The sequence below is a fragment of the Engystomops pustulosus genome, chromosome 10 (genome assembly GCF_040894005.1).
Source record: "Engystomops pustulosus chromosome 10, aEngPut4.maternal, whole genome shotgun sequence".
Classification (NCBI taxonomy): Eukaryota; Metazoa; Chordata; class Amphibia; order Anura; family Leptodactylidae; genus Engystomops; species Engystomops pustulosus.
This window is the reverse complement of record NC_092420.1, coordinates 90,382,192-90,404,075: the sequence shown is the minus strand read 5'-3', so window position 1 is coordinate 90,404,075 and position 21,884 is coordinate 90,382,192. Positions and strand designations below refer to the sequence as shown.

At 44.2% G+C, this 21,884-nt stretch overlaps 1 protein-coding gene across 3 annotated transcripts in view; it reads left to right on the top strand.

Annotated features, from left to right (window-relative positions):
• The first annotated feature begins 8,345 nt into the window (after positions 1 to 8,345).
• PTCH2 (patched 2) overlaps positions 8,346 to 21,884 on the top strand; it is a 29,570-nt gene continuing 16,031 nt past the window's right edge. Inside the window, exons 1-5 of one of the 3 annotated variants that reach the window (XM_072129126.1) lie at positions 8,346 to 8,489; positions 13,345 to 13,485; positions 13,564 to 13,594; positions 14,749 to 15,282; positions 16,734 to 16,926. In XM_072129126.1, the coding sequence (XP_071985227.1) occupies positions 15,142 to 15,282; positions 16,734 to 16,926 (334 nt within the window). In that variant the 5' untranslated portion in view covers positions 8,346 to 8,489; positions 13,345 to 13,485; positions 13,564 to 13,594; positions 14,749 to 15,141. Of the gene's footprint in view, positions 8,490 to 13,344; positions 13,486 to 13,525; positions 13,595 to 13,750; positions 15,283 to 16,733; positions 16,927 to 21,884 lie in introns of those variants that run through there. The other 2 variants (XM_072129127.1, XM_072129125.1) reach the window with 2 other exon arrangements.

The following is a 21,884-nucleotide window of genomic DNA, read 5'->3' as shown; positions in this document are numbered from 1 at the left end:
CTCTGCTCTATGGTTGGGTGCAATCTACCCAGAGCGGCCCCATGTGAGGCCGCAGCCTTCAGGGCCATGTGGAACAGTTCTGCAGCGGGCTGGTCATCCCCAATTGTTTATATAGAAGCTGGCAGGCCTCAGATGAAGACCTCCCTCAGTTTGTTAAGGTTCCTGTCTGCCTCTCATCCCTCCACCAGCCCAAGGGCGAGACGTTCACACACGTTCCTGCAAACTGTGCCAGATGGGGCTAATCTCCAGTGATAAACATATCCTGCACCCACATCACAGTCTGCACCCCAAAATTAGGAGCCATCAGTAAATCATTCCAACATATGAGCCATCCCTAAATACATGACCTCAAAGGTAATATAATCAGAGGATGCAGGTATAACCCAATCCACCCAAAAGCAGAGTACATTGTCTGTACTGATACACTGTAACAAACCGTTATCAAAGCAATGTATGCATGTGATAGACATGGCTGCCTCAGTACCACTGGCGACCAACAGGGGGCAGACTGTATACAGGTCTGATGTGGTGTCTCTAAGACTGGTAGCAGTGGGTCCTATTTCCTATCTGTTCTTCAAGCCTCAGAGTGATGTCACACATGGCATTTTTTGGGTCGTTTTTAGTTTCGTTTTAGTGCGTTTTCAGATCGTAAAAACGCATGCGTTTTTGTCAGTTTTTAATTGCGCAAATTCGGAAAACCGGACAAAAGCGCATGCGTTTTTTACTATCTGAAAATGCACTAAAAACGCTATGTGTGACATCACCCTCAGTCTTTTTATGAACATCTCAAGAAATCTGTGAAGCTGCGAACCTGGAGACTTATGATCTTCACAGGGATATATACAGTACAACCTCTCATGTATGTACTAGTATATGTGGCAGGCACAGTACAACCTCTCATGTATGTACTAGTATATGTGGCAGGCACAGTACAACCTCTCATGTATGTACTAGTATATGTGGCAGGCACAGTACAACCTCTCATGTATGTACTAGTATATGTGGCAGGCACAGTACAACCTCTCATGTATGTACTAGTATATGTGGCAGGCACAGTACAACCTCTCATGTATGTACTAGTATATGTGGCAGGCACAGTACAACCTCTCATGTATGTACTAGTATATGTGGCAGGCACAGTACAACCTCTCATGTATGTACTAGTATATGTGGCAGGCACAGTACAACCTCTCATGTATGTACTAGTATATGTGGCAGGCACAGTACAACCTCTCATGTATGTACTAGTATATGTGGCAGGCACAGTACAACCTCTCATGTATGTACTAGTATATGTGACAGGCACAGTACAACCTCTCATGTATGTACTAGTATATGTGGCAGGCACAGTACAACCTCTCATGTATGTACTAGTATATGTGGCAGGCACAGTACAACCTCTCATGTATGTACTAGTATATGTGGCAGGCACAGTACAACCTCTCATGTATGTACTAGTATATGTGGCAGGCACAGTACAACCTCTCATGTATGTACTAGTATATGTGGCAGGCACAGTACAACCTCTCATGTATGTACTAGTATATGTGGCAGGCACAGTACAACCTCTCATGTATGTACTAGTATATGTGGCAGGCACAGTACAACCTCTCATGTATGTACTAGTATATGTGGCAGGCACAGTACAACCTCTCATGTATGTAGTAGGATATGTGACAGGTACAGTACAACCTCTCATGTATGTACTAGGATATGTGGCAGGCACAGTACAACCTCTCATGTATGTACTAGTATATGTGGCAAGCACAGTACAACCTCTCATGTATGTACTAGTATATGTGGCAGGCACAGTACAACCTCTCATGTATGTACTAGTATATGTGACAGGTACAGTACAACCTCTCATGTATGTACTAGTATATGTGGCAGGCACAGCACAACCTCTCATGTATGTACTAGTATATGTGACAGGTACAGTACAACCTCTCATGTATGTACTAGTATATGTGGCAGGCACAGCACAACCTCTCATGTATGTACTAGTATATGTGACAGGTACAGTACAACCTCTCATGTATGTACTAGTATATGTGACAGGTACAGTACAACCTCTCATGTATGTACTAGTATATGTGGCAAGCACAGTACAACCTCTCATGTATGTACTAGTATATGTGGCAGGCACAGTACAACCTCTCATGTATGTACTAGTATATGTGGCAGGCACAGTACAACCTCTCATGTATGTACTAGTATATGTGGCAGGCACAGTACAACCTCTCATGTATGTACTAGTATATGTGACAGGTACAGTACAACCTCTCATGTATGTACTAGTATATGTGACAGGTACAGTACAACTTCTCATGTATGTACTAGGATATGTGGCAGGCACAGTACAACCTCTCATGTATGTACTAGTATATGTGACAGGTACAGTACAACCTCTCATGTATGTACTAGTATATGTGACAGGTACAGTACAACTTCTCATGTATGTACTAGGATATGTGGCAGGCACAGTACAACCTCTCATGTATGTACTAGTATATGTGACAGGTACAGTACAACTTCTCATGTATGTACTAGTATATGTGGCAGGCACAGTACAACCTCTCATGTATGTACTAGTATATGTGGCAGGCACAGTACAACCTCTCATGTATGTACTAGTATATGTGACAGGTACAGTACAACCTCTCATGTATGTACTAGTATATGTGACAGGTACAGTACAACTTCTCATGTATGTACTAGGATATGTGGCAGGCACAGTACAACCTCTCATGTATGTACTAGTATATGTGACAGGTACAGTACAACCTCTCATGTATGTACTAGTATATGTGACAGGTACAGTACAACTTCTCATGTATGTACTAGGATATGTGGCAGGCACAGTACAACCTCTCATGTATGTACTAGTATATGTGACAGGTACAGTACAACCTCTCATGTATGTACTAGGATATGTGGCAGGCACAGCACAACCTCTCATGTATGTACTAGTATATGTGACAGGTACAGTACAACCTCTCATGTATGTACTAGTATATGTGACAGGTACAGTACAACCTCTCATGGATCCAACCTCTCATGGATGTACTAGGATGTGTAGCAGACACAGTACAACCCCTCATGTATGTACTAGGGCAGTGATGGCTAACCTATGGCACTGGTGCCAGAGGCGGCACTCAGTCCATCACCAGAAATGACTCCAGGTATCTTCCTACAGTCCCAGACAGCCCAGGACCTGCTGTGCACAGAGCTATAGTGACAGCTCTACCTGGCACTATTTTCTGCTTTATTGGTGTCCTCGGGGTGCTGGTATCAATGAAAACTGTGACAGAGAAGGGAGTATAAATCACAAATTAAATTTTTGTGTTGGCACTTTGCGTTAAATAAGCGGGTCTTTGTTGTAGTTTGGGCACTTGGTCTCTAAAAGGTTTGCCATCACTGTACTAGGGTATTTGGCAGTAGTGCAATCTCTCATGTATGTACTAGGATGTGCGTCAGGCACAGCACAACCTCTCATGTATGTACTAGGATGTGTGACAGGTACAGTACAACCTCTCATGTATGTACTAGGATATGTGGCAGGCACAGCACAACCTCTCATGTATGTACTAGGATGTGTGACAGGTACAGTACAACCTCTCATGTATGTACTAGGACAGTGGTGGCGAACCTATGGCACGGGTGCCAGGGGTGGCACTCAGAGCCCTCTCTTTGGGCACATATGCCCTCATCCCAACACAGTTTGCTAAACTCTGCAAGACCTCTTGCAGTCTCAGGCAGCCCAGGACCCTGGAAGGAAGCTACAATGATAATCCGAACTTTTTTTTAATTAACTGATCTAGCAAGCTCTGTTTTAGCACTGCGTAATCTGTGAGCACTATATAAATAAAGGAATTATTATTATTACTGTATTGGTGTCCTCAGGTGACAGAGTAGGGACAAGTTGCTGCCTAAATTGTCGCATTGGCACTTTGTGAAAAATATGTTGGCTTTGGTTGTAGTTTGGGCATTCGGTGTCTCAAAGGTTTGCCATCACTGTCCTAGTACATACATGAGAGGTTGTGCTGTGCCTGCCACATATCCTAGTACAGTGGTGGCGAACCTTTTAGTGAATGAGTGCCCAAACTACAACCAAGACCCACTTATTTATCGCATAGTGCCAACACAGAAATTTAATTTGTGATTTATACACTCTGTCACAGCTTTCATTGATATCAGCCTCCTAAGGACACTAATAAAGCAGAAATCAGAAGAAATTTGGATGATCATTGCAGCTTCCCTCCAGGATCCCATAAACGGGAAGAATTGTCAGGGCCAGAGCAGGAGTTACAATGATAATCCACATCTGTCCACACCTTCCCACTCCTCCAGTAGTCCCAGGTAGCGCTTCCACGTTAAAATAGCTTTGTGACAGGAAGTCCTGGGCTGTCTGGGATTGTAGGAAGATACCTGGAGTCCTCTCTGGTGACGGCCCGGGTGCCCACAGAAAAAGCTCCGAGTGCCACCTCTGGCACCTGTGCCATAGGTTCGCCACCACTGTACTAGGGTATGTGGCAGGCACAGTACAACCTCACATGTATGTACTAGGGTATGTGGCAGGCACAGTACAACCTCACATGTATGTACTAGGGCAGTGATGGCGAACCTTTTAGCGACCAAGTGCCCAAACTGCAAACCCACATCCCCTTCATTTATCGCAAGGTGCCAACCAAAATTAGAGCAGGATCTTATTGCTTCCTGTTCTTCAACAACGTTCAATCTTACTGGCCTCCTGAGGACACCAACACAGTAGAAAGAAGGAGGAAAAATTTGCATCATTGTAGCTTCTTTCCAGTCTCCCTCTGTATCTGTACAGTGAATAATGGGGCCAGCAGGAGGTCCTTCGGAGATAATTCGGCCCTGTCTACAAATTCTCCCTCTTCCTACAGTCTCAAGTAGCCAAGTAAGTCACTTTAAAATATGACTGAAAGCAGCATCTTTTAAGTTGCTTGGAACTACAGGAAGATTCTTTGAGTCCTGTCTGGTGTGCTGGAGCGATTGCCTGGGTGCCCACAGAAAGAGCTTGGAGTGTCGCCTCTGGCACCCGTGCCATAGGTTCGCCACCACTGTACTAGGGTATGTGGCAGGCACAGTACAACCTCACATGTATGTACTAGGGTATGTGGCAGGCACAGTACAACTTCTAGTGTGTATACAGCACACAGTACCACTCCTCTTGCACTCGCTGGCGTGTCCGGAGACGTGTACTTGCAGTGTGGGAGCAGTGTGGGTGGCGGGGAACGTGCGCAGGTCAGCAGAGTTTAACCACTAATGCCAACCCCATCTTCTGGAATAAAAATAGGAGCCATTCCCCAGACGCTTCACAGGCTGAGCCAAAAATACAAGCACAAATCATCGGCTCCAGATCCGAGCCCTGGCCCAGGAAAGCCTTTCTTATGTTGTGTCTCGTGCGGCGCAGCCAAGTCATCGGGTCAGAACCGCACAACAATCAGAAAATACTTCTCCCATGTCGTACAGAAGACAGTATCACACAAAAAGATCAGATACAGTATCTCAGAAGACAGTATCGCACATGACAGGTTTAGATACACAGCAGAGACTATAAGGCCCTGTGGTTACATGTTGAGGTAACATTGCATTTCCATCGCGTTTGCTAAAGATGTGGGGGAAGGGTTAAGGGCAATTACCACTTGATGCCACATTCACACGGTGCTTTTTGTGTTTTGAGATGCATGGGCTTCCACCATAATGACTTTTTGAGGTAACAAATGGAAACGCAATGTTACCTCAGCCAGTTGGAGCTTTTGGATTGCGTCTCAAAATGGCCAAATCAAGTGTACAGTGTGAACACAACCTTAGATATCAGATTGCGCCTACTTGCTGTTGTTTCTGTCCGTGTACTATGAGGGCGCGTTCATGCGTTGCGTTTTGACCTTCATTTTCATTGCGTTTGAAACGCATTACAACAGCTGAGGAGGGGTGATTTGTCTAATTACATTACTGTTAACATTTCCGTTTACAAAACGCATCATAAACGTAAACGGTAATGTAATTAGGCAAATTACCTCTCATCAGCTGTTGTAATGCGTTTCAAACGCAATTAAACCGCAACGTGTGAACGCACCCTGAGGGTTTGCAGATGACAAATTGACACATTTTGGGGGGGGGGGGGGGATTTATCATTGAGTGTTTTGTCTATGTTTGGCGTTGTTAAATTAAATCTTTTTATAATATAATTAAATAAATAAATAAAATAAAAGTCCCATAATCTCCCCAGTAACACATAAAATGCAAATAAAGTATATAAAACACAAAACACGTACATATTTGGTATCACCGCGTCCGTATTAATCTGTACAATAAATCTAAATCAATATTCCCATAATATACAATTTTTCATCAAACACCATCACAAAAAATGTTCTAAAAAGTGATCAAAAAAAGTTACGTTACCTAATATGATACGACTGAAAAGAACAACTGTTTTCGCAAAAAATAAGCCCTCAACCAGATCTGACAACAGAAAAATACAGAAGTTATGGCCCTGAAAAGTTGTCAATAGTAAAAACAATGCGATTTTCTCCAATATTGGTTTTGCTCAGGAAAATTGAGCAAAATAAGAAAAACTATATAAATGAGGTATCACCGCAATCGTAGTGAACCAGAGAATAAAGATAAAATATTATTTTTCCGTTACGGTGAGCGGGGCGGGGGGGGGGGGGAATGCTCACAATCCAAAATAAAAATTGATGATTTTGTTTGTGTCCCCCTTGAAATAGTTAATAAAATCTCATGAATAAGCTTTAGACTCCCAAAATAAATTATATCTCATCCCATAAAAAATAAGCCCTCATATGATCGCATTACCAAAAAAAATAAAAATTTATAGGTCGTACAATGTGACAATACAAATTTGCTGTGAATGGCGCCTCCATTCATTCTATGCTCGGCCGTGCGCCTGTACAGCAGTTTACCACCACATATGGGGTATCAGTACACTCGGGAGGAATTGGGCATCAAGCGTTGCAGTGCGTTTCATCATTTAATTTATTCTGAAAATGTCAGTTTTGGCCTAAATGAATGTATTTCCAAAAAAATTCCATAGTTTCTAAATCGCAGGTCCATATTTTTTAACCCATGTGAAACACTTAAAGGGTTAATGGACTTAATAGAAGTTGTTTTACATACCCTGAGGGGTGAAGTTTCTATAGTGGGGTAATTTATGGGGTTTTACTATTATTTAGGCCTCTCAAAGTCACTTGAAAGCTGAGTTGTCCCTCAAAATGTGAGTTATGGCAATTTTCATGAAAATAAGAAAAATCGCACCTAAAGTTCTGCACCTCATAACATCCTAGAAAAATGACCGGAAGCATAAAATATCATCCCAACATAAAGCAGATATTCTGTAAATGTTAATTATCAAACTTTTTGGGTAGTTTTACTTCCTGTCTGGAAACCAGAACATTTCAAACTTGGAAAATGAAGAATTTTTACAAACTTTTGCCAAATTTTCACTTTTTTTCAGAACGAAACGCAAAACTTATCACTTAAATTTTATAACTAACATGAAGTACAATGTGTCACGAGAAAACATTCTCAAAATCACCAGGATATGTTAAAGCGTTCCGAAGTTATAACCAATTATCGTGAGACTTGTCAGATTTGAAAAATCGAGTCTGGTCATTGAGCTGAAAACTAGTGTCGGTGATAAGGGGTTAAAGGGATGGATCCTGTTTCATACAGACCACACCCACTTGTCAACCTTTAGGAGGGTTAATGATCAAACTTGTGCAAAATCATTGATGAATATGGCTGACAGCGCTGATAACTTTCCCGGTGTTCCCCGGTGCCTTTGAGCAGGGCCCAGACAGGGTCATGGATTTGTTGAGGCTGGGATAAGGCTAGTAGGGAAGGAGGGACAAGAAGCTTCATTGCCTCAGATTATTGCTCCTTTGAATATCAATAACACTGGAGCAGCCCAGTCAGAGGACATGTACACATACTATCCCCTCATAACTGCCACAGCACTCACCTCCCTCCCCGACCACAGACTACAGTAAGAACGGTCCTCCCCTGCGCTGCTTATATAGAACACCTCTCGCCCCGCCCCCGGAGCGTTTCCAGCGGAGGTTTTCCTCACAGTTCAGTCTTCTCACTGTCAATGACGTCCCCGCCAAAAGTTATGTCACTGATTGGCAATTGCAACTGTCAATCAGCTCATAAGCGTCTCCTATTGCTTACTTTAGTACAGCGGGATTTTCCCTATTGGCTGGAATCTACGCAGGGGGCGTGACCAGCTACGGATTTACGATTCTGGTCCCTGTAGTTCATAATGTGTTATTGTAATCACACAGGGCGGAGCGAAGACTACTATTCCCATCATTCCTCACTGCTGGCTGACCCCACAAGTGATATCTGTCAGTCATGAGGGAGAAGACAAGTGACGAGGAAGTGTGTCATGTCTGCCAGCATCCTGTATCTCCTACCCGGGCAGTGCGGTGCTGAGCCGTGTATCTAATCCTATCACGTGTCATTCTGTCTGCTGAAATTCGTATCTCATCTTATAATGTGTGATATCCTGCCTGCTGTATCTAACCCCACGAGTGATACTGTCTGCTGAGCTTTGTATCTAAAACTCCTGTGTGATACTGTCTGCTGAGCTGTGTATCTAATCCTATCCTGTGTGATACTGTCTGCTGAGCTTTGTATCTAAAACTCCTGTGTGATACTGTCTGCTGAGCTGCGTATCTAATCTTATCTTGTGTGATACTGTCTGCTGAGCTGTGTATCTAATCCTATCCTGTGTGATACTGTCTGCTGAGCTGTGTATCTAATCCTGTCCTGTGTGATACTGTCTGCTGAGCTGTGTATCTAATCCTATCCTGTGTGATACTGTCTGCTGAGCTGTGTATATAATCCTATCCTGTGTGATACTGTCTGCTGAGCTGTGTATCTAATCCTTTCCTATGTGATACTGTCTGCTGAGCCGTGTATCTAATTCTACCCTGTGTGATACAGTCTGCTGAGCTGTGTATCTAATCCCATCATGTGTGATACAGTCTGCTGAGCCGTGTATCTAATTCTACCGTGTGTGATACTGTCTGCTGAGCTGTGTATCTGATCCTTCCCTGTGTGATACTGTCTGCTGAGCTGTGTATCTGATCCTTCCCTGTGTGATACTGTCTGCTGAGCTGTGTATCTGATCCTTCCCTGTGTGATACTGTCTGCTGAGCTGTGTATCTGATCCTTCCCTGTGTGATACTGTCTGCTGAGCTTTGTATCTAATCCTCTCCTGTGTGATACTGTTTGAGGAGCTGTGTATCTAAGCTTATCAATGTGATACTGTTGTTGATGTATCTAAGCTCATAGTGACATATGATAGGTGCATGGCTCCATCAGTGAAGGGTTACTGCTGCCCTCCCCCGGTCTATTATGTGATACTCTGTAGCCCCCGGGCTCAGATACGCCGCTCTCTTGTATACACACTCAGGCATTGATAGATATAGTCTAAACACAGACGTCCTGGTATATACAATGCACAGAACCGGCCTCACACCTGTAGCGCGCCGCACTCCCCCCGCGCGGGCTGGATATAACATGGGGCCCGGAGTGCATAGAGAATGAGATAAGGGGTGACCCTGCATGTAACACAGGGGTGAAGACCCCCCTCCATACAGCGGAGCTGGGGGTCAGGCCGTGACATCCAGAGTGGTATTTGCCTCAGGGTCAGTGCTCATACAGACATGCCAGGCACATTGCCCTAATGATACCCATTTTATCTAAGCAACCAATCAGCAGCAGGGTGCAGGCACTTCCTGTTCCAGACCCCAGTAATTGCACACCGATGGTCTTCTCTGTGGATAGGTCATCGATGTCTAACCCTGGAAAAACCTACTTACAGGATCATTGCTTCATGTGAACACCACAGCCGCTATCATATGCTATCTTATACTGTGCCCCCATGTGCCCTGCCATCATATACTGTGCCATACACCATGCCATATACCAGTGATGGCAAACCTTTTAGCGGCCGAGTGCCCAAAAAGACACCCAAACCCCCACTTATTTATCGCAAGGTGCCAACCAAAATTGAAGCAGTACCTTACTGCTCTCTGTTCTTCAACAATCATATTGGCCTCCTGAGGACAGCAGAACAGTAGAAAGGTGGAAAATCTGCATCATTTTAGCTTATTTTCAGTGTCCCTCTGTAGACCTGTAGAGGCCAGCAGGAGGTCCTCGAAAGATAATTCGGCCCTTTCTATTCATTCTTCCTCTTCCTACAGTCCCAAGTATCAAAATATCACTGATATCAGCATCTTTTAAGTTGCTTGGAACTGGAGGAAGATTTTTTGAGTCTTGTCTGGTGCGCTGGGGCGATGGCCCGGGTGCCCACAGAAAGGGCTCGTAGTGCCACCTCTGACACCAGTGCCATAGGTTCGCCACCACTGCCATATACCATGCAATACACCATGCCATCATATACAGTGTCATACACCGTGCCATCATATCCTGTGCCATATTACATGCCATCTTATACAGTGCCATCATATACTGTGCCATATACCATGCCATCTTATACTGTGCCCTTATTTACCGTGCCATCATATACTGTGCCACATACCATGCCATCATATACTGTGCCACATACCATGCCATCTTATACAGTGCCATCATATACCGTGCCATCATATACTGTGCCATATACCATGCCATCTTATACTGTGCCCTTATATACCGTGCCATCATATACTGTGCCATACACCATGCCATCATATACTGTGCCACAAACCATGCCATCTTATACTGTGCCATCATATCCTGTGCCATATTACATGCCATCATATACCGTGCCATACACCATGCCATCATATACCCTGCCATCTTATACAGTGTCATACACCGTGCCATATTACATGCCATCTTATACAGTGCCATCATATACTGTGTCATACACTGTGCCATATACCATGCCATCTTATACTGTGCCATATACCATACCATCTTATATTCTGCCACCTTGTCCCATATACGGTGCCATCATAAACTGTGTCATACACCGTGCCGTCACATACTGTTCCATATACCATGCCATCTTATACTGTGCCACCATATGCCATACACCGTGCTGTAATATACTTTGCTGTCATGTGCCATATAATGTGCCATTATATACTCTGCCATCATGTTCCCTACACGGCACCATCATGTGCCATGTGCCGTCATATTCTGTGCTGTCTTATGACATATACTGTGCCACCATGTGCAATATACCGTGCACTCATATACTGTATCTTCATGTGCCAGACAACACACCTTCATATACAGTGCCACCATGTACCATTCCATCGTATATCGTGCCATCATATAGTGTATCGCCATATGCCATATACTGCGCCATTATATACTGTGTCATCATATGACAAATACCGTCCCATCATACATTATGCCACCATATACCGCGCCATCATTTACTGTGCTGCCATGTGCTGTGCGATAATATACTGTGTTGTATCAGGTACACAGCTCAGCGAACAGTATCACATAGGATAGGATTAGATACACAGCTCAGTGGACAGTATCACATAGGATTAGATACACAGCTCAGCAGACAGTATCACACAGGATAGAATTAGATACACAGTTCAGCAGACAGTATCACACAGGATAGAATTAGATACACAGTTCAGCAGACAGTATCACACAGTATAGGATTAGATACACAGCTCAGCGGACAGTATCACACAGGATAGGATTAGATACACAGCTCAGCGGACAGTATCACACAGGATAGGATTAGATACACAGCTCAGTAGACAGTATCACACAGGATAGGATTAGATACACAGCTCAGCGGACAGTATCACACAGGATAGGATTAGATACACAGCTCAGTAGACAGTATCACACAGGATAGGATTAGATACACAACTCAGCAGACAGTATCACACATGATAGGATTAGATACACAGCTCAGCAGACAGTATCACACAGGGTAGGATTAGATACACAGCTCAGCAGCCAGTATCACACAGGATAGGATTAGTTACACAGCTCTGCAGACTGTATCACACAGGATAGGATTAGATACACGGCTCAGCAGATGGTATCACACAGGATAGGATTAGATACACAGCTCAGCAGACAGTATCATACAGGACAGGATTAGATACACAGTTCAGCAGACAGTATCACACGGTAGGATTAGATACACAGCTCAGCAGACAGTATCACAAGGAAGGATTAGATACACAACTCAGCAGACAGTATCACACAGGATGGGATTAGATACACAGCTCAGCAGACAGTATCACACAGGATGGGATTAGATACACAGCTCAGCAGACAGTATCACACAGGATAGGATTAGATACACAACTCAGCAGACAGTATCACACAGGATAGGATTAGATACACAGCTCAGCAGACAGTATCACACAGGATAGGATTAGATACGTAGCTCAGCGGACAGTATCACACAGGATAGGATTAGATACACAGCTCAGCAGACAGTATCACACAGGATAGGATTAGATACACAGCTCAGCAGACAGTATCACACAGGATAGGATTAGATACACATCTCAGCAGACAGTATCACACATCATAGGATTAGATACACAGCTCAGCAGACAGTATCACACAGGATAGGATTAGATACACAGCTCAGCAGGCAGTATCACACAGGATAGGATTAGATACACAGCTCAGCAGACAGTATCACACAGGATAGGATTAGATACACAACTCAGCAGACAGTATCACACATGATAGGATTAGATACACAGCTCAGCAGACAGTATCACACAGTATAGGATTAGATACACAGCTTAGCAGCCAGTATCACACAGTATAGGATTAGATACACAGCTCAGCAGCCAGTATCACACAGGATAGGATTAGTTACACAGCTCTGCAGACAGTATCACACAGGATAGGATTAGATACATGGCTCAGCAGACGGTATCACACAGGATAGGATTAGATACACAGTTCAGCAGACAGTATCACACAGGATAGGATTAGATACAAGGCTCAGCAGACAGTATCACACTGTAGGATTAGATACACAGCTCAGCAGACAGTATCACACAGGATAGGATTAGATACACAGCTCAGCAGACAGTATCACACGGTAGGATTAGAAACAGCTGTATTATATATGAATAGTGATGCCTTTTTCTTGTACAAGACCCTTTGTATTATCTCATCCATTAATATCTGTGAAATGCTGGCACTATATAAATTAATATTAATACAATAATCTTTATTTATATAGCGCCATTATATTCCACAGTGGTAATGATGGTAGTCCTGTGTGGACCTCTGTATCACTACTGATGCCTTATGTCTTCTATTTCATTGCAGAACCCCACTATCTGTCCAGATGGACCCCCACAGCCAGAGCACATGGCCAACACTGAGCTCACACTCCCTCTGCTGGCCACCGCCCGGTACTGCGCTTGTCACTGCTGGCATCACTTATATCTGCAATTTATGAGAAGAAAGGTGAGGATATTCCATCAGGTGTGAACAGGGAATCTAGTAATCTAGATTACTGTTATATGCAGAAATGTATCGCAGTAGGTCAGAAGTCCCCGTTCTGTACCCTCCCACCGTGAGTATGCGATTATTATTACTCTGTAATGCCTTATTTTATTTGTATATGCCCCTCATTATTTTTAAGCGCTGCTTAACAAATATTATTAGTATAATTATTATTATTATAATTAATATTATTACTAGTATTATACAATATGTTATAGAGAAAGGGGTATAAAAAATATAGTTATATGTGGATGCACTGCTTCATACATTATATACCTGGTGGATTTGTTTCCATCAGTGACTGTGATCGCGACATTAGTGCTATCCAGACAAACAATGAGACGGATGTAAATGCAGAGACACCCCAAGATCCAACAATTCATCCCAGTTCCTCTCTAATTGCTGCAAGATGGCGAGAGAAACGTTGGGATTTTTGGGGCTGTGTGTTCTGACACAATGTTTGTGCAGTGATGTGATGCGTGTGAAATGGATCATTTAGCGTCTGGGAGGGAGAAAGGGGCCCCGGCTTTTATAGAAATACACACATCCCTTACATAAATAATCCATCTCAGCTCTGCAATCCCATTCTATAAACATCTGTCTGAAAAAATCAAGCAGGATAGGGGCCGGCGCAGCACAGATGTAAAAATGGAGAGAAAATAGAAATTCTGAATGCACTTAAAAAAATCATCTTTACATTTTTACAGATTTACATTTTTTTTTGTCTAAAAGTCCTGATTCGTGTATAAAGTGTCTGATGGATAATGATGCTGCGGGATTTGGGGTGCCCCGGTAGTCTGGGTGTTCTGGGTGTTTTTGTCTCTGCCTTACAATAGCCGCTTGCAGCTGTCTCTGTGCAGTCTGTCTGTTTGCACCACTAAATAAGAGATGAGGGGCGATGTGGGAAGGGTGGGTTCAGGCTGTTTGGACAGAGCAGGGTGGTAAGAAATTTGTAGCATTTGGAGGTCTGTGGAGCAGAATTCCTGTAAAAGTTGTGCGGCTTCTATGTTGAAGCCCCCTCCCTCCCCTCCTGTCCCCTCATTGATTTGAGAGGGAGCAGCCTGGGTGGTCTGCGCTCTCCCTCCTCACTTTGGGGAGCTGTTGCTTAGCAGCTAATAATAGGAGTTGTTTAGAGAGTAATTTGCCTCTACCCTGGCCAATGAGAAACTCCACACATTTCCATGCGCCCCCCCTCCCTCCTTCCCTTCCTCTCTCTCTTTACAGGCACAGTAGAGAGTAGCCTTAAGCACAGATGCTGAGAGGCCGGACACCGAATCACACAGGGCAGAGCTGTGCCATCATTTTCCTCACTTCCAGGGATTTCTCTCATTGCAGTCTTTGGGACTAGTTCCTCCGCAGTCTTCTTGCCTGTTGTCTCGGCTCTTTGCATTGGAAGCATGAAGGAGAAGACCTCAGGACCTAAGGAATTGCCCACCTAGATGGAAACCCCTGCACCTCCAGCCCCCTTGTATTCCCCGTCTTGCTCCTGACGGATGCAGCTCTCTTGTGCATGGATTATTTTGTGTTGATATTTCTTCTAAGTCGGTGATTTGTGACATATTTAGCGGACGACCCTTTGAAGCTTGTAGTCCCCCCACTGCTTTCTATAGGATACCAATGGCCTCTGTTCCCCCCACGCAGGGGGAAAGAGGCTTTACAGATTTACCACCGGGCTACAAATCTTCCTACCAAGGATCGGATCTGCTGCGGAGACCCAGTTATTGTCACGCCGCCTTTGCACTTAAGCAGATATCTAAGGTAAGTTGTTGTCATCGGCTGTCATCGGTGGTTGTCATCGGTGGTTGTAACCGGGTGAAGGGCCCAATACTGGGGAAAGCGCTGCTTGCATACATCCTGCACTGAGCTGTCTTTGGCTGAGGCTTGTTACACTGCTAACCTGCAGAGCTTGCACTCAATGTTATGATATTGGGAGCAGACTTGGAGTCATTCATTGCGTGTTTGGCTCTGTTCTTCGCCTGTTCACATTTTGGATGGATTTTACGTTTGTTTTCATTTAAGCTGTGGGTGGGAAGTGGGGTCCCTGCATTCCAGCACATGTCCTAATGGAAAATTCATTGTTATTGTTCTTTATTCTGTGCCGGTTGGGAGCAGGAATCTTTAGTCTCTAAACCACCGGTTTTATAGTCCAGTCGCTGAAGGGTTCACATTCCCTTTTCCGGTGAAATGCCTAGAACATGTGGACCCTGAGGGGCTTGTAGAGTCATAATATCCCACATTCTCCCCACATGTCCCCTGCGTGAGCCCTGTAGATGAGTACAGCATTGTTGTTGTTGCTGTGTGGCCCACAGAGCTGACAGTCAGTGGGTGTTGAGGTGTCGCTGGTGTTGATAGTGGTTCTGGGGGCAGGAGCTGTGACAGCTGCTTCTTGGAAGGTTTTTGTTATGTCTTATCCGGGTCTGCGTGTCTGTGGTACCACTGCCAGTGCCAAGAAATATTCAATAAAAAGTTCATTATGAGTCCTGGTTTTGGAAGTGTTAACAGGACATAGCGCCTGTCACCTTGTGGGGTCCTCTTATCGTTTTTGGACCGGCTCCTCTTCCTCCTTGATCCTGAGAACTGACATTTGTCAGAGGGAGGAAACGTTGCGGCCATTGCGTAAGCAGGACCACCTGTGTCGACAGAAACCTCCTTTTCCCTACCACAGGATGCCAGTTTGCCCTGGCCGGTCCCCTCTGCGGTTGGCTCCATTTTCCAGCCACAGGGGACTGGCGCTGGGACAAGGCCACAAAAAATGTGCAGGCGGGGGCCGGGTCCCCATCACTTACCTATCATTCTGTGCTGACACTTCCTTATCCCTCTTTCTGGTGGGCAGTCACCTGTCAGATGCAGGGCATGCCAGGCCAGGTGGGCTCTTTTAAAACTTGTCTGGGTTTTTACATGATCAGAAGAGCCTTTTATGACCTAAAAAGCTCATGAGCAGCATCTATAAAGAGTTGTCCCATAAAACTCACAACAACCTGCTAGGAATTAGAGGTCATTGCATGACACATGGTCTGTGCGGCTCCCGTACTGCAACATCTGCTCTTAATCTCTTCCTCTGGCACAGCACGCAACACGATTCATCCTGGCATTGGGAATGAAGGGGGTGGTAGTCCCTGGGCTGCATTGACCTGGATGTGAGTCATGTGATATGAGCTGAGAGTTGTAGTCCAATTTATGACATTGTGACCCGTCTCCTCTTCTTCCAGGGTAAAGCTGTAGGTCAGAAGGCCCCGCTCTGGCTCCGTGCTCAGTTCCAGTCCCTGCTCTTCTCTTTGGGATGCTCCATCCAGAGACACTGCGGGAAGGTGCTGTTCATCGGCCTGCTGGTGTTTGGAGCCCTGGCCGTGGGACTACGAGTGGCCTCCATTGAGACGGACATTGAGCGTCTATGGGTGGAAGGTGAGTACAGATGCCATTGGTGTATATTGTGCTGAACTACAAGTCCCCTCTAAACTGAAGAGCGCTCATATCTGTTTCTGGGAAAGCTGGGTGACAGCAATGAGCGCCACCATTACACCTATCTTTTCTAAACTCCTGCGTGGATGTTCCTCCTTGTCGGATGCCTGCTGCAGGATTGTGGGACAGTTGGGTGACTCCCTGCAGGAGCTGTGATCAGGTTGTGAGTTGCTCTGTAGTGCTCATGGTTGTCTTGTTATTGATCGTTCCTGATCGGCATAATGCGTTTATACGTTTACGTGGTGGAGTGTGGGATTCCTGGCGGTGGTTTCTTGTGGTTTCGGCGCCCTGGTGCTCATAAATGGCAGCACAGGAGCCCCAGTGTTCCCGGCAGTACAGAGCGCAGTGTTTAATATTCACGTCTGCCCGGGGAGAAGCTTCAGTAAACAGGACGCAGGAATGTGCCTCAGCTCCACCACCTCCCTCCAGCTGCTGCAGAACCTCTTGCTGCTCGAGACTCCTGTGACAGTTTTCAAATTGCATGGATATTATTTTGAATCATTGCTCCAATGATGGGTGGAGTAGTCCTTGCTTCTTTCTCTCATGGTTTTGTCTTTGATCTGCCTTGAATTGTGGTTTATGATGAGGGGGGTCTCCTGGGGGTTACTCACTACATCCCTCTCATGACCCCAGGGTTAGTTCAGTGCACTGTCACTAGTTTTAGGGGTACAGGGGGCGCAGGGGAGGGCGGCATACTGCACAAGCAGGAAGGCTGCACCATAGACAGACAGAGAAAACAAACTGAGCATTAAGACTGTGGCTTCCTATAGGCTGCGCTCTGTAAGCAGGAAGAGCAGGGAGGAGGGGAGCTGCGGGGAATGCCTGGGTGGTCACCATAGGTAGTGGGTGGTCTACGTCCTAATAGGGGGACCACAAAAGGCTTGTTGCTGGAGCTGAGTAGATGGTGAGCAGCTGTGTCTTGTAAGGAGAGGGGGAGGGGAGGCCTGTTAAACATATACCGCTCTCTATATGTTAAAAATAACCTACATGATGGACGCTTTATAGGACTGCGGACACAAGGATCTGTGCATCTGTCCCTGTGGACACGGAATGATCCCACGTATATATAGATTTATAGGGAGATCACAATGAAGTGTCAGCTCTTCTTCGGATCTGAGTTAGCGCCTCTTGGTGGTGGAGGCCATGTTGGTATTTACTTCAGTATATCATCTCCGTATGATGTCAGCGCAGCAGGAATAATCTGTAGATTTCAGGTTTTATCTGGTCGTCAGATTGGCGCTGGATTCTCGGAGCACCGCGGGGCATTTTAAAGGGATCTGGGATACATAAACCTCAATTTCCAGTGAATTAGTTGCTGAAATAAAGAACAGATTGTAGATTAGGGTCCAACAAAGTGTAAACATGTGTCCGAGTTGACAGCTCCGAGATGTGTGAGGTGACAGTAACCTGTCACATCTGCCGGCCGCCTGCGTTGTGGCTGCTCTCTGTGACATGGCTCTGTCTCCCGCAGTAATCGGCTTCTTCCATGTTTTCTCTGTGGCCACTACATGAGAAGCCCGGGGCCTGTGTAGGCCAGAGCCTGGCTGGCAGTGGCCTGTAATTATACATCATGGCGGATGGGTCTGTGGTCAATAGAAATTTATATATAACATTTTTATAATTTCCTATGTCATACCTGCCATATACAGTATATAATGTACTGTCACTGTACCTGCCATATACAGTATATAATGTACTGTCACTGTACCTGCCATATACAGTATATAATGTACTGTCACTATACCTGCCGTATACTGTATATAATGTACTGACACTATACCTGCCATATACAGTATATAATGTACTGACACTATACCTGCCATATACAGTATATAATGTACTGACACTATACCTGCCGTATACTGTATATAATGTACTGACACTATACCTGCCATATATGGTCTATAATGTACTGACACTGTACCTGCCATATACAGTATATAATGTACTGACACTATACCTGCCATATACAGTATATAATGTACTGACACTGTACCTGCCATATACTGTATATAATGTACTGTCACTGTACCTGCCATATACAGTATATAATGTACTGTCACTATACCTGCCATATACGGGATATAATGTACTGACACTATACTTGCCATATACGGTATATAATGTACTGACACTATACTTGCCATTTACTGTATATAATGTACTGACAATGTACCTGCCATATACGGTATATAATGTACTGACAATGTACCTGCCATATACTGTATATAATGTACTGACACTATACTTGCCATATACGATATATAATGTACTGACAATGTACCTGCCATATACGGTATATAATGTACTGACACTATACCTGCCATATACAGTATATAATGTACTGACACTATACTTGCCATATACAGTATATAATGTACTTACTCTATACTTGCCATATACAGTATATAATGTACTGACAATGTACCTGCTATATACGGTATATAATGTACTGACACTGTACCTGCCATATACTGTATATAATGTACTGACACTATACCTGCCGTATACTGTATATAATGTACTGACACTATACTTGCCATATACAGTATATAATGTACTGACAATGTACCTGCTATATACGGTATATAATGTACTGACACTGTACCTGCCATATACTGTATATAATGTACTGACACTATACTTGCCATAAACCGTATATAATGTACTGACTCCATACTTGCCATATACAGTATATAATGTACTGACAATGTACCTGCCATATACTGTATATAATGTACTGACACTATACTTGCCATATACGGTATATAATGTACTGACACTATACTTGCCATATACAGTATATAATGTACTGACACTATACCTGCCATATACTGTATATAATGTACTGACACTATACCTGCCACTATACCTGCCATATACTGTATATAATGTGCTGACACTATACCTGCCATATACTGTATATAATGTACTGACACTATACCTGCCATATACTGTATATAATGTACTGACACTGTACCTGCCACTATACCTGCCATATACTGTATATAATGTACTGACACTATACTTGCCATATACAGTATATAATGTACTGACACTATACCTGCCATATACTGTATATAATGTACTGACACTATACCTGCCACTATACCTGCCATATACTGTATATAATGTGCTGACACTATACCTGCCATATACTGTATATAATGTACTGACACTATACCTGCCGTATACTGTATATAATGTACTGACACTATACCTGCCATATATGGTCTATAATGTACTGACACTATACCTGCCACTATACTGTATATAATGTGCTGACACTATACCTGCCATATACTGTATATAATGTACTGACACTATACCTGCCGTATACTGTATATAATGTACTGACACTATACCTGCCATATACTGTATATAATGTGCTGACACTATACCTGCCATATACGGGATATAATGTACTGACACTGTACCTGCCACTATACCTGCCATATACTGTATATAATGTACTGACACTATACCTGCCGTATACTGTATATAATGTACTGACACTATACCTGCCATATACTGTATATAATGTGCTGACACTATACCTGCCATATACTGTATATAATGTACTGACACTGTACCTGCCACTATACCTGCCATATACTGTATATAATGTACTGGCACTATACAAATTTATAAAAACACTATACTAATACTATGCTGTGTATACCGTATAAGCAGTATATATACAGTAAACAGGTATATAGAGTATATATCTCCATTCTTTAACTGTATTTTTTTTATTATTTTTCCAAAATAAACAGGGAGGAACAATGTCAGAAATCACTTTCATTACAATAGAAGTATCACATATCAGAATATTACACAGTAAAGCCAAACATACAGGGGGCCATTGCATTGTAAGACACACAAGGGGCAGCGTGACATCTCCTGGACATTACAGAAGTTTCAGCAGAAACTCAGGACAAATAAGTGCAGGGTCCTGGGGGGTGTATAGGATAAAGTCTGGTGTGACGGGGAGGACCCTGGGAGGCGGCGGGAGGACGCTGCATCTGGTATTTATGGGTTGCAGCGCTTGGCTCCGGCCTGATGTTCCGGCAGCGTTTATATTGGGTGTGGGGGTTTTGAGGATGTGGTTGAGATGTAGGGCTGCGAGGTTTTGTTGCCAGCACACCCAGAACTCCTGAAACTTCTCTGAACTTATACATTTTCAGTGTTTGCCTTTTCTCTCCCGAAATATCAGCTACAGGCAGGGGTCTGAGGCCCCTCTATGGCTTATACTACTTGTTATAGCCTGGCTGTGCCACAGACTGTTTCATATCCACAGCGCCACTCCTGTCTGTGGTTATGTCAGGGATTGCATCCACAGCCTATAGACTGCACTGACTCTGGGATGAAGCAGCCGTGGTTATGTCATCCACAAGCTGCCTTCTCAGACCCCGCCATTGTATCCCACATAGGGAAAGGATTGGGGAACAACTTCTCACTAGTATTAGAGCAGAAACTTTCCAGGATTATGGAGATCTCAGTAAGGTGATTGATTAGCGGCTGAGTTTCTGGTGCATTGTGTCGTCTGGAGCAGGTAGAAAACCCTTGGTGAGACGCATCCTCTTAAGCAACGTGGTGCCTTTCACACACTCCTTAATCCACATAATCCACCCAAAAACACTTAAAAGTGACTTGTCCTTGCAACACTTATGCAGATATCCTCGTGGGGGTGCTGCTGGCGGTGGCGTCAGGGGGATAAAGGAAAGAAGTGGGGGCCATTCTGATAATCCGGAGGAAAGATAACCTGGTCCTGCGGATGACGGACTAAAGGAATGTGCCTGGTGATGATTTGGGATACGGTGCGGTCACTGCGCAGGTTTGTGTGTAGGTGGTTGCTGACTCCTTCCCAGTTGTGATGGTTCCCCGTGCTGGGGCGCTGC